The sequence below is a fragment of the Phodopus roborovskii genome, unplaced genomic scaffold (assembly GCF_943737965.1).
Source record: "Phodopus roborovskii unplaced genomic scaffold, PHOROB, whole genome shotgun sequence".
Taxonomy (NCBI): Eukaryota; Metazoa; Chordata; class Mammalia; order Rodentia; family Cricetidae; genus Phodopus; species Phodopus roborovskii.
The window spans coordinates 13820484-13839034 of NW_026126636.1; the positions used below are offsets into that span (position 1 = coordinate 13820484).

The 18551-nt window shown below is 42.5% G+C and overlaps 1 protein-coding gene across 1 annotated transcript; it reads right to left on the minus strand.

The window, feature by feature from the left end:
- Positions 1-2197: 2197 nt before the first annotated feature.
- Positions 2198-3136, minus strand: LOC127238992 (olfactory receptor 5). The gene has a single exon (XM_051207791.1). The coding sequence runs from the start codon at positions 3134-3136 to the stop codon at positions 2198-2200; it is 939 nt and encodes a 312-aa protein (XP_051063748.1).
- Between the last annotated feature and the right edge of the window lie 15415 nt (positions 3137-18551).

The following is an 18551-nucleotide window of genomic DNA, read 5'->3' on the forward strand; positions in this document are numbered from 1 at the left end:
ACACACACACACAAAATAAATAAATTTTTTAAAGACACAAAGTGTTATAAAGATGCTCACAGGTATATCAAATAGTCTAAATTATTTTCTTTGCAAAACTTTCAGTCATGTTCTGAGTCAACATCCTTTACACACTGACATATGTAATGCATAGTGTCAATTTTCCCATGAAAATCTGTTTTGGTTATTGCTTTTTTGTTATTATTCAAGTGTACATGTAAAAATCCATGTTGACCTTGAATATGGAAATGCATATTAGATGTATATCATCTTTGTTTAAAGGTCTCCTGTTCAAATATTTTTAAATTATACTTTTACTCTAAAATTCAGATTTCAAGTAACAAACTTCTCATACATTTTATCAATGTGTAGAACTACAATTAATCCTTTTTGTATCACATTTAACTATCTGGAGTTAGCATAATATACCCAGTCATTGTCTCATTGGTGAATGTTTTCATCCTTTCTGGTTTCACACACATTTTTGACTCAATGAATGTTACAATCAACATCTTTTCCCATTTTCTACGCTCTAGTACTTTAATTATCTTATGAAACATTCACATAAGTGAGGACACAGGGTCAAAGTTTGCAACCAATTTTGAACCTTTTATACTGGTGAGTAGGTCATTGTCCAAGAATGTTTAAACAATTCGATATATCACCAGGAATATATCAGCATATGTTCATCTTTTCAAAACCTAAGAAGGTCGGGATGTGAGAATCAGCTTAATGTTCCCCAACACGATATACTGGTGGTGTGATTTTTTTATTTAACGTTTTCTGTGGGGCCCAATGAGGTATCTATTAATTCTATAGATACCACCACCTACCTTAACATATATTTGGAGGAGGTTCTTACAGACAATTTTTAAAAATTAGAATAAAATAATGGTTTTATTATGGCATGTTCATATATGCCCCTTGTTTACCATTCCCATCGCTGTCCCTGTTTGTTCTGCTCAGTACCCTCCATCCCCATAGGAGCCCGCTTTATGCATACATATGCAGAAGATGTATGTGTGTGAGACTTAAAATGTATGCACAAATTTAAGATATGTATCTTAAGAAACTTAAAAGTATGTTTTGGCCAGGCAGTGGTAGAGAACACCTTTAATTCCAGTACTTGGGAGGTGGAGGCAGGCAGGTCTCTGTGATTTTGAGGCCAGCCTGGCCTACAGAGCAAGTTCCAGGATAGTCAGGACTGTCTCAAAGAGAAACCTTGTCTTGAAAGAAAAGTATATTTTAAAGTTAGGTATTAAACATTCTGCCAAATAGTTTGTCAGTTACTCAAAAGGTCAGCCATTCAGTTAACACATAGCTAGCTCACCTGGGTATAAGAACAAGCAAATAGGAAACATGATCTTCCATTATCTCCTACCTCTTTCTTCCTCTCTCTCCTCCCTTTCCCCAATAAACTTTCCACATGAAAAAAGAGAGAACAAGAAATGTGCTTCCACTCAAAAGTTTTCAATTATGAGGCTGCAAAGATAGCTCGGTGGTTAAGAGAACTTGCTGATCTTGCAGAGAACTAGCAACCACATCAGACTGCTCAGAACAACCTGTCACTGCAGCTCTGGGTGACCCAACATATGCTTCTGACTTCCACAGGGACCTGCATGTGTATATACATCATACATGCATACATACATGTTCTTACACACACAGGGATCAATCAATAAATAAGAATAAAACCTTTTAAAGTAATGAATAAGCGTTCACAGACATACCAATTCACAGTACCTCAATAGTGGAAACAACCAAACTATCTGTCAATGAATAGACAAACCGATGCAGCCTGTCCATGTAAAGCAATGTGATTAGTTCATGGAAATAAATGAATCACTGATACCTGGCACAATAGTCACAAACATGAGGCACTATGAACTTTGAAAGGAGTCGTCTGTAAAAGGTGGCATTGCATAATTCCCCGTCTACGAAATATCAAAAACAGGGAAACCTATGCAAATAGGAAGTAGATTGGTGATTTTTTTTTTTTTTGTAAGAGTCGAGATACCACAGAAAATGGCTTCCAATATTTTTCTGGGAGTGATGAAATTATACAGTGATGATGGTTGAACTACTTTGTGAAAATATTTAAACATTGACGTAATGGTATATGAATTATATCTTAACACAAAAGTGGGTTGTACGTAAATTGATGTCTCACCTCATGGTCTTAAATACCTTGCCAACCTCAGGACCAGTGCATGGTTCTACGGAAAGCTGATTGCACCTCCCTGTTCCTCAGGCAGTAGATGATGGGGTTGCACATGGGGGTAACAACAGTGTAGATGACAGACAACACCTTGTTGAGGTCCATGGCTTCTATACGGCTAGGGCGGGCATAGATGAAGATAGTGGCTGAGTAAAAGATGCCCACCACTACCAAGTGGGAGACACAGGTAGAGAAGGCCTTGTGCCGGGCAGCAGCTGATGGCATGCCCAGAACTGTCCTACCAATGGCCACATAGGAGGCCATGGCCACAAGGAGCGAGCCCCAGAGGATGACGATGGCCGAGATGAAGTCGACCAGCTCAGTGAGGGCCACGTGAGTGCAGGACAAGTTCAGAAGGGGAGAGACATCACAGAAGAAGTGGTTGAGGACATTGGGGCCACAGTAAGACAGGCTCGCGATGCATGCTGTTTTAATCACTGAGACCAGCAAGCCACCGAGCCACGAAGACAAGGCTAAGCCCAGGCAGACCTGTGGCCTCATGAGCAGTGGGTAGTGCAGTGGGCGGCAGATGGCTACGTAGCGGTCATAAGCCATGGAGGCCAACAGGGTGCACTCTGTGCAGATGAGAGAGATAAAGAAGAAGAGTTGAGTCATGCAACCTGTGAATGGAACATGGCAGGGTCCTGTCCACAGCCCCACGAGTAGGGTGGGCATGGTGACTGACACATAGCACATCTCCAGGCAGCTGAGGTTGCCCAGGAAGAAATACATGGGCTTGTGGAGCTCACTGTGACTGCAGATGAGGTAGATGATGAGTGTGTTCTCCAGGAGGGTCAGCAGGTAGAGACTCAGGAAGATGACAAACAGGGCATCCCTTATCCCCAGTCTTGTGGACAAGCCCAGTAGCACAAACTCTTGGACTCTGGTCATATTGCCCAATTCAAGTGACGTCTCCATCTAAAAACAAAATACATCTACAATTTTTTTCCAAATCTCTTTCCCTCTATATCTTATCCTCCACCTTAGACCCAAGCCATTATCACAAGTATATAAATCACTTCTTTAAAAATTGTTACTGTGTTTATGTATTTTGGAGAGGATCTGGAGTGTGAATGTGAGGGGTCATGGGACTCTTTGTTGCTGGTCAATGTGCTTCTTCTCCCACATAGGTTCCATGGTTCAGACTCAGTTCATCCACCTTGGCTACAAGCACCTTTACCCTGACATCACTTCTGATGGGATCTTTCTGCTTCTGAGTTTGACCTATAAAAGTCTTTGTGTATCACCCAGTGGTGTCATTCCAAAACATTCCTGATATAAGATCACTCCTTTCTCCTTAAAAATCCCATATGTTCTTATTATTCTCATAATAAATATCCTCCACAATACAATTCCTTCTCCTCTCCTCCTGCTCATCCTGCTCCTCCTCTCCTCCTCCTTCTTCCTTGAGATATTGTCTTAGGTAGCACAGCCTGATGTTGGATTCATTATGTAGCTAACAATGGTCTTGAAATCCTGATTATCCTTCCCCCATCTCCTGAGTGCCAAGATTACTGACATATGAACCACACCCAATTCATCACAGTGTGGTATTCTAATCTCTGGTACTCCAATCCCAAATGGTTGGGGTTTAAGTCCTTTGCACATCCACTGAGACCCCATGGTTCTCTTCCATGTCTTCAAGTGCTCTGAGCTCCTTCTAGCCCTAATAAATCCCCACATGCTGTTCCTTTTGCATGGAAAACACTCATTCTTACTTTTCATTTTAACGTGTTGTCTCCACATAGGCCTCTCAAAAGTCTCACATCAAATCCTGTGTTGTTATTCCTTATTTCTTTCCTTAATTCTTCCTTTTGAAGTGATTGCTATTAGTTTAAATTACTGAGAGGAGTTTGAAGAGACCTCTCAGGGGTTAAGAGCACTGGCTGTTGTTGAAAAGGACCTGGGTTTGGTTCCTAGCACCCACATGATGGCTCACAACCACCCACAACTCTAGTTCCTAGCTATCTAATGCCTTTTACTGACATCCACAGGTACCAGGCATGTTCTTGATACACATGGATACATACAGGTAAAAACATACCTAAAACACACATTAAATAAAATGAACATATCTAAGGGGAAAATTAAATTCCTGGTATTCCTTTCATTGATCATTTTCTCTCTAACTAGGTTGTAAGCCTCCTAAGGGCAAGATTGCATTGATTGGCATTAGTCTTACTCAGGATTCTGTCCTGCACACTCAATCAAATACCCTCATATAGTGTTCTGTACATACTCTTACATAATACACAGTGGGTCACAAGTCGTTTTCTAAGAATCAATCACTCCCTCCAGAGTATTCACAATAAATGGATTCATGATCACATGGGCTCAGGCTCAATTTGCAATGGTTGTTGAATTATCTGTGCTTGATTGGAGTTTACATTAGCTGTGTCTCACTTTGTGGTCCAGGATGTCCTAGAACTCACTATGTAAACCAGGAAGAATTCAGGAAAGGAATAAGGAATAATGACATGGGATTTGACATGAGACTTTTTTGAGAGGCCTATCTGGAGACAACACATTAAAATGAAAAGTAAGAATGGGAAGTGTTTTCCAGGCAAAAGAACAGCACACAGGAATTTCTTAGGGCTATAAATAAGTTATTATAAATTTTAATAATACTTTACTAATCCCTTTTTAAGTGTCCATTAACACTATTGTGGATGTTGGTCATATTCTTGAAAACACTGAGGAACAGAATAATTCTCATCTACCTGACTCTGAGTTTGATTACCTGCTGATTGGGAAGGGATGGTATCATTACCATCATCTCTTGCAGAACCAGCTGTGGTAATGTTCTAGAGAAGTTGTCCTTGTTCACAGCTGCACTGAATGGTTATATCAAACTTTATTTTTTTTCCATGGGCCACTGTGATGGACATTTTTCCAGTCATTATCCCACTGACAACACCATAAAGTCATATTCTAGACTAAAAACGGCTTTGGAATTGTGTAGTGCATAATCCAAATACTTGAGAATTGTTTCATCTTATAACCATGCCTACAGCACCAACACTGAGATTCCCCAAGGAAGCCACACTGAGAATAGAGGAAATAAGCAAGGCTTGGCCCCAGACAAAAGCTTTCTGCTTTCTTCTTCATTGTTGGCTAAACCTGGATGACTTACTCTAACCCATCTGACATATCATAGCTTTTTGAAAACAAGTGTGGTTCTTTGAAAATTTAAACCTCCACCATCAAGTAAGGGTGAAATAGACCTAGAATTCGACATTAGATGTTAATAGCAGTGATTATAGAACTTATATGCACCCCTAGAGCCTCCATTTCCTTCCAGACAAAGTTTGAGTTATTCTGGTGTTGGCCTAATAAGATTCACAGATGACAACTTTCTGAAACATGGTAAACAATAAATACTGCCTACTATGATTAAGCCATATGCATCCAAATATATAATTTCATTTTGATGTAAACTACAATGATTTGCAAATCCAGGTTAGAAACCATTTTGGGAGTGGGATGCTACTACATACACTTTGCAGACATGGAAATCAAGCCCAGAGTGGGGATGAATCTTGACTGAGGACACTCAGATTGCAAGAAGCAAATCTATCAACCAAGCCAGGTTCTACATGGGTCTGAAGCTAATGACCATCGCTTGTCTCTATACATGTGTGAGCTCCCTTTGTCCCAGCCTCTGAACTAGAGTCTGTGGCTGTATAGAAGGCAGCCGTATAAAAGTTAAGCTCAGCAGATAAAGGCATTTCCCACGAAACTTGACAGCTTGAGTTTGATTCCTGGGACCCACATGATGAAAGGGGAGATCTACCCTCCTGCAAATTGACCTCTGACTTTCACACATGTGCTGGGGCATATGTACCCCCACATACATGCACAAACAAATCAATAAGTAACTAGAAAGAAAAGAACAGTAAAAACACAGTAAGTGTATGGGCAAACTAAAAAGAAACTGCACAAACGCCACAAAAAGATGTGACCACACTTTGACCAGAGACCCTCAGATAGTTGAAAATGTAAGTCCCATTTCCACCTCTCAACCCACAGTGTTCCATTCATCCTCAAGAGAAACCTTGTAAAGCTGGGAAGAATTTGGGGCTCAGAATCATGTGACCTGGGACTAAAATTTAAGATCCTAAACTAGTCATCTGTACAAAAGCCAGAGTTTTTTTAATGTATGTTTAATGGTGCTCAGTTCCTCCATCCTTAAAATAAGGACTGTGTATATATAACTACTTCATAGTGCTAAAGTGAGAACTCGTGCAAATAAAACAAGATTGGACACTTCTCTCAATGTGAAGTTTCCAAATCTCTTACCTGAGAAGCTTGAGCAAAGTGTTCTACTGTTAGGTCTCTTATCAGTGATGAGATGATCTGTCTGTCTACTCAGATGTAGATTTCTCAGCAATGAAGCCAAAAGATCCAGCATTCAGTGGGGTCAGGGCATTTTCTATGTTACTTGTGAGCACTGTCCTTGGTCCTGAACCAGGAGTCCTAGCCTCTCCTCATCCATTCACCCAGTGCATATCTGAGCTTGTTGTCTGGACGATGCCAAGTTGTTTCTGTACTCGAGGGCAGGAGACACTCAAAGAGGCTAGCTTGAGGCTAGCTTAAGCCATGGCTGAGGATCTATGAGACTGCCCCAAATCTCTGCGGAATTAAACAACAAATGGAAGAGGGTTTTTTTTTTTTTTTTTTTTTTTTTTTTTTTTTTTTTTCTAAATTAGAAAAGCTGTTAGGCTTGAGGAAGACAGCAAAGACATGCCCAGTCTGGAGTGTTTTTCCATCGTGTTGACAAACAAACAGTCATCTTCTGCACAATGAAAGGTTCTTTGTGTGCCAGGAACATGGGAATAAGTCTGACGTTTGTCCCAGCCCCCAAGGTCCCTGGTAAAGGCTGATGTGAAAACGGAACCAGAAAATGAGGGTGACAGAGAGGAAAACTTGCAGCAGTAATTTTTCCCAGGGAGACATGAACAAATGTCTATTCACCCCAGATAGGACGTCAGTGACGACCAATGTAATGACTCCACTACAGCCCAACCTGACAGGATAATGACGTCACTCAGTTTGCTGATAGAACTGGGTAAGGGTCTACTTACAGACTTCTACTCCATCATAGATAATGAGCTCATAGAAGCTGAATCGTGGAGTCTCACCTGCAGTTAGCCTTCCACTTCCTGTATACTCCTGCATCTCCCATTGACCCTCAGCTGGGGGAGCACAAGAAAGAATTCTACTTGTGGGTCCTGTGACACACATACTCTTTGAGAAGGGAGTGTCAACATGTCCTTAACTATCACTGTGGACCTACCTACCACTATACCAATATCAATTAGTTTCCAAGGTGGTCTCCATTTCAATATGGGTGTGTTATATCCTGGAGAAAGCTGGTGACAAAATTTGAATGTCCAGGAGACTTCCTAAGGCTACCTTCATCCAGGACAAGTCAGAAAACAGCCCCCATGAACAGATACATATTATATCATAGGTACAAGTTTTAAATAAATGCTCTCGGTGGCTGGAGAGATAATCCAGAGGCTAAGAATGTTTCTGTTCTTGCAGAGAATCAAAGGTCAGCAACAAGCATTCACAGTACTGAGCCCACAACTGCTAGTAACTCCAGTTCTGGGAGATTTAATGCTATCTACTGCCCTTTGAGGGACATGCATGAGAAAGAGAGAGAGAGAGACAGAGAGATTGATTTACCAGGAAGTAAGCAACTCAAAAGTTTCAGGAAGACCTTGAAACTGACCAAGTGCACTAGGCTTCTCCCTGCTCAAGCATAAACAAGCAGTAAGGACAGCTTAGAGACATCTGTGACAAACTGATCTGCTCAGAACTGTGATTCTCCACCTGTGGGTTAAGACCTCCAACAACTCCTCCACAGGGGTCACTAAAGACCATTGGAAATATGAGATATTTACATTATGGTTTCCAAAATTAAAGTTATGAAATAATAACACAAATGATCTGATGCCTGGGGGTCAACACAATGTGAGGAGCTGTATTGAAGAGTCACAGCATTATGAAGGTTGAGAGCTGGTGGCCTAAAAGATGGTCACATCAGCCGAAGTGCCTCAGAGATACTCTCCCCTGTCCAATTGTCTGCAAAGTTGTGGCGTGAGTTCCGGAAATCCCGACCTCCTGCACCATCACCCATGCTGGGGTAGCTTTTGTTGAGGAAAGCTGCCTTTCAGTCATTTCTACTCCTGTGAGTAACCTCAGTGAAACCCACAGGTTCATCAAGTTGGTCTTTGGTAGTATCCTTACCTTGGTCTGTCATTCGTTCCCTGTCTGGAATGAGTAGAAGTTACTTCTTAACATCTCCCCAGGAATAGCCTCTCTCTCTCTCTCTCTCTCTCTCTCTCTCTCTCTCTCTCTCTCTCTCTGACTCTATCCCTGTGTGTCTCTGCTTCTCTCAGTCTCTGTCTCTCTTAGCCTCCATTTCTGTCTCTGCCCTTCTGTCTCTCTGTCTCTCCCTCCCCTCTGTTTCCCCCCCTTTCTGTCTCTGTCTACCTGTGTCTCTCAGTGTGTCTCTGCCTCTCTCTGCCTCTCTGCCTGTGGATCAGGATGTGCCTCTCAGCTACTGCTCCTGTACCATGAGTACCACCATGCCCCCACTGTGTTTCCAACCATGACGAGAATGTAGTGAAACTCTGAAATGGTAAGCCAGCCCCCCACTAAATGTCTTCTTTCACGGGGGTTGCCATAGTCATAGTGTCTCTTCACAGTGATAGAACAGTGACTAAGACAATTAGTAAAGCAGTGAGAGTTCAATTAATTTTAATACTAAGGACACATTTATAGGAGAAATGTTTTCATAATCTAGTATTGATGTAAGCAGAATTATTTATTATCTTGAGACAGGATCTTTTGTAGCCCAGGTTGGCTTCGAACCTTACATGTAGCTTAGAATGACCTTGAACACCTGATCCTCCTGCCTCCATCTCCCAAGCCCAGGTATTAGAAGCATGCAACACCAGAATATTAACTTTGTAGCCAAGATTTTACCTCAAGCCTCCCTCAAACCCCTCTCTCTGTGGTTAGTTCACTTACCTGGCTTGTTTGACAATGATGCACTTCTTTGATACATACTAATTTGGTAATCTGAGTCTTTCCAGATGGAAAGTCACTGTAATTCCTGTCACCAGAGACCATTAGGTCCTAGAAGGTGTTCTCTTATCTGTGGGCTTCAACTAGACTTAGCACCAACCCTACAGACTTATAATTTAGTGCATCTAAAAGCAATAGATACCACACCGCATTGATCAAAAATAGAGCTAAGTCACAAAGGAATTCAAATCAGGGGACACAAAAGAGAACTTTGGCTGCTGGGCCCACTGCTTGAGGTGAGTGTTTGGCCAGAGCTCGGGTTCAACACCCTGACCCTCTCCTTGGAACTTCCTGCACATACTGGACCCACCCTTCCACATGGGACCATCTAGAGCCTGCCCTCACCTGATCTTTGGGCCTCTTCACTTGCCTTCTGCCTGAGGTGAGTCAGGGACCAGCTCAGGCTGAATCCCCTCCACATTCTTTCCTTGGAACTCTCTGGGTCAGCTTTGCATCTTGACCCCCCTACAGCTTTGGACTGAGTGGTTCAGTCCTGACACTCTGGACCATCTGGAGCCTGCCTTCCCATCATCCTTGGCCTTTCTGGGCCCATTGCTTGGGGTGAGTTTTTGGCCAGAGCTCAGGTTCAACACCTTCACCCTCTACTTGGAACTTCCTGAGTTGTCTTTGCCCATATTGGACCCGCCCCTCAACATGGGACTATCTGGAGTCTGCCTGCACCTGAACCTTGGGAACCTTTGCCTTCTGTTGGAGACCATCGGAAGCCTGCTTTCCCCACATCACTGGTCCTTCTGGGGCTCCTGCTTGAGAGACCTTCTGGAGAGATCAGATGATCCAGAGTTACTGACAACAAAGTCCTGACTCAACCTACACCCATTGGAAGAGGAGGGGAAAGGAAGAGTCCCCACCTGCACCCAATACCAATACTCCTCAAATTGTTCATACACTGGAAGCAAAGGTTCATTGCCAAACTCTTTTTATGAGGCTACAATTACCTTGGTACCCAAACCACACAAAGATACAACTAAGACAGACAACTACAGACAAATATCCTTCATGAATATTGATGCAAAAATACTCAATAAAATACTGAAAAATCAAATCCAACAACACATCAGAGAAATCATCCACCATGACCAAGTAGGCTTCATCCCAGGGATGCTGGGATGGTTCAACATACGAAAATCTATCAATGTAACCCATCATATAAACAAACTGAAAAAGAAAAATTACATGATCATCTCACTAGATACTGAAAAAAAAAGTATTCAACAAAATCCAACACCCCTTCATTATAAAGGTCTTGGAGAGATCAGGGATAACATGAACATACCTAAACATAATAAAAGCAATCTACAGTAAACCAACAGCCAACATCAAACTAAATGGAGAGAAACTTAATGTGATTTCTGTAAAATCAGGAACAAGACAAGGCTGTCCACTCTCTCCATATCTCTTCAATATTGTACTTGAAGTCCTAGCTAATGCTATAAGACAACAAAAGGAGATCAAGGGAATACAAATAGGAAAGGAAGAAGTAGGTCAAACTTTCAATATTTGCAGAAGATATGATAGTTTACATTAGTGACCTGTAAAACTCTAAAGGGGAACTCCTACAACTGATAAACACCTTCATCAAAGTGGCAAGACACAAGATTAACTAAAAAAAAGATCAGTATCCCTACTTTATTCAGATGACAAAGCAGCTGAGAAAGAAATCAGAGAAACATTACCCTTTACAATACCCACAAACAACATAAAATATCATGGGGTAACACTAACCAAACAAGTGAAACATCTATATAGCAAGGACCATGTGTCTTTAAAGAAAGAAATTAAAGAAGATACCAGAAAATGGCAAAGATCTTCCATGCTCTTGGATAGTGCTGCACCCGTGTGGCCAGAGTACCGAGCTGGTGGAGTGTGTTGGAATTGAAACACTTAACAGACCACCACAAGAAGTGAAGAGGAAGTTGCTACCTTTTATTACCTTTTATATACCCAAGCCAGGGAATGGGCTAAGCATAGGAGGAAGTCATGCACCACCCACACCTGGGGTCAAGGCACGGGCACTGCACACCGGAAAGTTATGAGAACAACTTTCTGTGATCAACCTTGAGAGCACCGGAGTTCTATAGCTGGGTAGGGAGGAAGAGCGCTGTAAGGGACAAGTACTTAAATTTCCCAAAAAAGATAGGTAGGATCAACATAGTAAAAATGGCAATCTTGCCAAAAGCAATCTACAGATTCAATGCAATCTCGGTCAAAATCCCATCACAATTCTTCCCTGACCTTCCATATAAAGTTGAGGGTAATGCTCAACTTTATATGGAAAAACAAAAGACACAAGATAGTCAAAACAACCCTGTACAATAAAGGAACTTCAGGAGGCATCACCATCCCTGTCTTCAAGCTCTGCTATAGAGCTATAGTCCTGAAAACAACTTGGTATTGACACAAAAATAGACAGGTAGACCAATGGAATTGAATCAAAAATCCTGATATTAACCCACACACCTACGAACACCTGATTTTTGACAAAACAGCTAAAATTATACATTGTGGGGAGGAAAGCATCTTCAACAAATGGTGCTGGCACAATTGGATGAGGGTGTGTAGAAGACTGCAGATAGACCCATGTCTATTGCCATGCACAAAACTCAAGTCCAAATGGATCAAAGACCTCAACATAAATCCAGTCACATTGAACCACTTAGAAGAGAAAGTGGGAGGTGCCCTTGAATGAATTGGTACAGGAGACTGCTTCCCAGACATAACACCAGTAACACAGACACTGAGATCAACAATTAATAAATGGGACCTCCTGAAACTGAGACACTTCTTTAAGGCAAAGAACACAGTCAAAAAGACAAAATGGCAGCCCACAGACTGGGAAAAGATCTTCAACAACCCCACATCTGACAAAGGGCTGATCTCTGAAATATACAATGAACTCAAGAATCTAGTTACAAAAACACCAAATAATTCAATTAAAAACCGAGTGCAGATCTAAATAGAGAAATCTCAATAGAGGAAATCAAAAATGCTGAAAGACACTTAAGAAAGTGCTCAGCATCCTTAGCCATCAGGGGAATGCAAATCAAGGCAACTCTGAGATACCATCTTACTCCTGTCAGAATGGCTAAAATCAGCAACACCAATAACAGCTTATGCTGTAGAGGATGTGGAGAAAGGGGAACACTCCTCCACTGCTGGTGGGAGTGCAAACTTACACAGCCATTTTGGAGATCATTATGCGGTTCCTCGGGAAAATGGGAATCAGTCTACCACAAGATCTGATAATTCCACTCTTAGGCACATATCCAAAAGATACACATCAATTCAACAAAGACATCTATTCAAATATGTTTATAGAAGCATTATTTAATAATATCAAGGACCTGGAAGCAATCTAGATGCCCCACAACTGAAGAATGGATAAAGAAGATGTGGTACATTTATACAATAGAGTACTACTCAGCCGGGAAAAAAAATGGAATCTTGAAATTTGCAGGAAAATGGGTGGGAATAGAAGAAACCATCCTGAGTGAGGCAACACAATCACAAAAAGAGGAACATGGCATGTACTCACTCATGCATGGATTTTTAGACATGGAGCAAAGAATCACCAGCCTACAATTCACACAACCAGAGAAGCTAGGATACAAGGAGGACCCTAAGAGAGACATGCAAGGTCCCCCACAGAAGGGGAAAGGGACAAGACCTCCTGAGCATATTGAGAGCAGGGAGGTTAGTGAGTAGAGAGGGAGTTAGGAGAAAGAGAAGGGAAGAAGAGGAGAGGAGCATGTGAGGGACCAGGAAGATTGAGTCGGGGGATGAATAGACATACCATAATAGAAGGAGGCATTATAGGCTTGAAGAGAAAAATAGAGAAATGTTCAGAGATCTACAGAGATAACCTCAACTAACAATCTGAGCAATAGTGGAGAGGCTACCTTAAATGTCCTTCCCTGATAATGAGATTGATAACTACCTTATAAGCCATCCTAGAGCCTTCATTCAGTAGCTGATGGAAACAGAAGCAGACACCCACAGCTAAACACTGAGCTGAACTCCTGGAATCCAGTTGCAGAGAGGGAGGAGTGATAAGGACAAGACCAGGCTACAGAAACCCACAGAGACAGCTGACCTGAACAAGGAGGAGCTCATGGGCCCCCAGAGTGGTAGCTAGGAAATCAGCATTGGATCAACTCAAACCCCCTGAATGTGGGTCTCAGTTAGAAGGCCTGGGCAGTCTAAGGGTATGACAGTGGAACTAGGATGTATCCCTGGTTCAGGAAAGGACTTTGAGAGCACATTCCCCACGGAGGGAAAACTGCCTTAGCCTAGAGACAGGGGCCTAGGCCCTACCCCAAATGACGACAGATTTTGATGATCCTGGAAGGCCTCACCAACCCTGGTGAGAGGGTGGGGAATGGATGGGAAGAGGGCCAGGGGAGGGACATTGGAGGATGGGAAAGAGAAGCAACTGGGATCAATATGTAAAATAATAATAATAATAATAATAATGCAACTGTACATCCATTTTTTTTTAATTTTCACACAAGAGTTTCCATGAGTTGCCCTGGCTGGTTTTGAACTCACTCTGTAGGCCAGAACACTTCAGTTTATTTTATTTACTTATTTATTGGTTTTCTGAGACAGGGTTTCTCTGTGTAGTCTTGGCTGTCCTGAGATTCTCACTGTAGACCACGCTAGCCTCAAACTCAGAAATCTACCTGCCTCTTCCCCCGAGTGCTGGAATAAAGGCATGTGCCACCACTGCCCAGCCTGTGATTTTAACATTGACTGTATTGACAGAGTTGGGTGAAGAAAATGTGATAAATTCATGCAATGTGTGATGATTTAGCCATTAAAAGGGAGGAAAATCTTATGTGTGCTATTACAAGGCTAGACTTTGATGTCAGAGTGAGCAAAATGTGTGGTCACAAAGATGAACACTGCACAGTTCCTCTTGTGTGGGGGCACCCACAGGAGGCACAGGTCTAGGCACTTAAAGCAGAATTACAGTTGCTGGCAGCATGAAGTAGAATGAAGAGTGAAGATTGGCTTCAAGGTTTCCGTTTCACAGGCTGAGAAGCATGGTAGAAGCAAGACAGTGTCAGGGATTCAAACAACACAAATGAGTTTACTGCTAAAACTCCATGTGTCTAACTGTTCTAGATCACAGACTACCTTCAGGTAAACCTGGAAAGACACCCCATAACTACACACACACACACACACACACACACACAGCCATCATGATTGTTATTGTTATTGTCAATTGACAAGACCTAGAGTCCCATAAGAAGAGGGAACGCCTTAAAAAATTGTCCAGATCAGACTGGCCTATGGGTATGACTGTGCAGAATTGTCTTGATAGATGATTGATGTGCCTGGTCCCAGCCAAGCAGTGTGGATGGCCCCATCCCAGGTAGATGTCTCTGAGTCGTATAGGAAAGCAAAGAGCAGGAGCCAATAAACAACATCCTGCCATGGTTTCTGCCTCCAGGCCCCTCCCTGCCTTGAGTTCCAGCCCTGGCTTCCCTCAGTGATAGACTGTGACCCACCAAAGAAATAATTTTCTCTCCTAAGCTCCTTTTGGTCAGCACGTTTTATCACAGCAACAGAAGAGCAAACTACATCAGACACTCATCCGTCATTCATGTCTTGGCAAGCATACATTAAGTGGCAAGTGAGTACTAGGCACCGTACTGGGTGATATGTATAGGACTGCAGATTATGCAAGGTCAATTTAAATTTACTAAGGAGAGCCACTGATCACCAGGTAGGTCCCAAATAATCACACAAAAGCTTATATTAATTACAAAAAGCCCAGTATGTAGCTTGAACTTACTAACTAGCTCTTACAAATTGAATTAACCCATGTCTGTTAAGCTGCACTACCCACATGGCTTGTGTCTTTACCAGCAAAGTCCTGTTTCGCTGGTGGCTGACTCCAATCTCCTGACTCAAGCCTCCCTTCTCCATCTCTTTTCAGTGTGGCTTCCCTACCTACCTAGCCTTTCTCTGCCTTTCTATAGGCCAAACCAGCCCTACTATTAACTGACGAGAGTAAAGCATACTCACATCATACAGAAGGAGTGTCCCACAGCAGACGTTTGAGTGGTGGGAGGTGGATATGATGCTGGGAAAGGCTGAGACACGCCTTACTCCAAGAAGACTGGGATGGCTCACCTGCAAGACGTGAGGTAGTCAGCTCTCAAAGGGCAGATTAGTTCATTGCCCTCTTCTTGTGAGTGAATAATTGACAAGAATCAGCTGACAGCTAAGGAAGAGACACTGTCCATCACCGTGATGAAGGCATGGCACCAGGAGCATGGGGTGGCTGATCACATTACATGTGTAGTCAGGAAACATCAGACAGGAAGAGGAGTTGAACCTTCTTCAAACCTCAGGGCCTGCTGCCTCCCAGTCCCACAACCTTCTAGAAATCTGCTGCCAGTTGGGGCAGTATTAGCAGACAGCCTAAGTATATTCTCCTAGACACTTGTATATCTAATATAATGTAAAGGCTACATAATGTTGCTTATGATGTATCGCTTGCAAAAATATAAGAATAGAAAGTCTATGTGTACATGCAGATGGGATTTTTTGTTTTAATTTTTATTTATTCTTTGCGCATGTACACAAAGTGTCTTACACACATACACCACTCATTCCCCACTTCCAACTCCCCCTGGGATCCCAATATCTCCTTCTCCATCTCATGTTTTCTTATACTATTTATTTTATAATCCACTGAATCTATCATAGCTAACCATATGTTCATGGGCATGGGGTCATCCAATGAGCCTAGACAACCTTCCAGTGCACACACTAAAGGAAAGGGGCTCCCAAGGACTGGAGAGATGGCTCAGCTGTTAAGGGCACTGACTGCTCTTCCAGAGGACCTTGCTTCAATTTCAAGCACCCACATTTCAGCTCCAGTTCTAGGTGACCCAACACCCATGGCAAAGCACCGATGCACCTCATTCTGGAAAGTCTAACTGGCTTGGTCTTGCGTGGGTGGTCACAGCTGCTGTAGCTACATGTGTGCAACAGGTATGTCATGTCTAGAGGGCAGCTTTTGACAGTGCTCCTCCCCATTCTCCAGCTCTTACATTCTTCCGTCCTCCCCTTAGACATGTATTCTGTGTTATGATAACTCTCAAGGGGAACCTTGAGTGGGGGACCTTGATGGAGTCCATGGCAGGCAAGACAGAGCTTAAGTGAGAAGTTTTATTAGAAACGAAAGAGAGGGAGAAGGAAGAAGAAAGGAGGCAGAGAGACACAGAGACAGAGAGAGAGGACAGAAGAGAAGAGGGAGACAGGGAAAGTCCTGTCTGCCCCAGGGGAACAGCTCAAAAAGAGAGCATAAGGGGCCGGCATCTGTCATGTAAAGGACTCCTTTGCACCTGCGTACAAACTACCCAATCATGGAACCCTGGGCTGAACAGGGTACCGGCTGAGTGCGTTCCGCCAGATGAAGGGGGTTGGCCAGCATACAGTCTTAGTCCTGACATCGTGAGCCTTGTAAGTGGGCTGATACGATCTTCAGCCAAGCACCCAGGCACTTGTTCTCAACATTACAAACAGGAATGAGTGTCTTCATTAGGACTACTGTAAGCATCTCCTTTAAGCCAAGTTCCTTGACAAATTTATGGGTGAAAATGTGAATATTTAAAATGAAGTTTAACAACCTGACATTGTAGCTCCTCCAGAGGACCTGAGTTCAGGTCCCAGTACCCACATCAGGCTCCTAGAAACTGACTGTAACTCCAAGTTCAAGCTCCGATGCCTATGACCTTGGGGGTTGTGATACTGGTGTAGTCACATGCAGACACACCTAAACATAACTAAACATAACAAGCATAAATCACGTTTAAAACAGCAAGATTATGTCATTTTCAGGAAAATGGGTGGAACTCAAGATCATTGGGTTAAGGAAAGTCAGTCATAATCAAAAAGACAAATATCACATGTTCGCGTTTTCTCTTATTTGCAAGTGTAGTTTTTAAATTTGTATTTATTTACTTATGTCAATGCGGAAGGAGAAGTATTTGGAAAAAAGGAAGGGGGCCATGGGCTGAGGAAGGGGACAAAACACAGTATAATGCAGTGTGAATATAATTTTACATATGCACATCCTTTGGACCCTCTTGTTTTATCATTAATATACACTAACTTAAAGAGAAACTTGCGGGAAGATGAGATGACTCAGTGGAAAAAGGTGTTGGCCGCCAAGCCTGATGACCTCAGTTTGAAACCCAAGGACCCACATGGTGGAAGGAGAGAGCAGACTCCCTCAAGTTATCACCTAAGACTCACATGTGTACCATGTGTTCACAGAGACAGACAGACAGACAGAGATAGATTGAGAGATTCAAGAATTACATTTTAGACAGAAATTCCACCAAAAACCAAAAGAGCAATAGTCATCTAGTGAGACCAACAGGTGCTGAGTATAATTATGTAAATCCACGTGTCCTCAGCTAGATTACCAATCCCACATCAAAGACAAGATACGAAACCACCCACACTGTGATGCCACTTCTAATCCTAACATCCTTTGTGTTTTGTTTTGATTTTAAGTCAGTGTCTCCCTACAGACAATCTGTCCTGCAATTGCTTACATAGGCCAGGCTGGCCTCAAACCGGAGAGCTCCACTTGCTCTGTCTTCTATTAATGGGGAGTGAAGATGTGTGCCATTACACCTGCCCTCTTAATGTGATGTGTCTTCATGTGAAATGAATAACTGATGCTCATGTGAATCTTTCAGAGCCTGGTATTGTCTTATTTTTATTGAGAAATAAAATTAGAAATTTTTGAATTTCCATTTGAATATTTTCAACATCAGAAGGGATACCCTCATATCATGTGTTAGTTACATTTCTTGCCTCCATGTGCAATGTCTGACAAAAAGCAACTTAAGAAAGAACAGCTGAACTATGGCTCACAGTTTTGGTGTTTGGAAATATCCATTGTTTATATTTTATATCTGTGGACAAGAGAGCATGCATGTTCACTATGTGTGCGCAGTTCCTGTGGAGGCCAGAAGAGGGCATCAGATTCCCTGGAACTGGAATTACAGGCAGTGAGCTCCCTGGAAGGGTGTTCAGAATCAAACCTTGACCTTCTGCAAGAGTAATGGGTGTTCTTCATGGCTGATTTGCTCACCATTGGAGGGCTCAGATCCCGTGGTCAGATAAGCACGATGGCAGGGTTATGAAACATTGCCTCAGCGGTCAGGAAGCAAACTCAAAATGT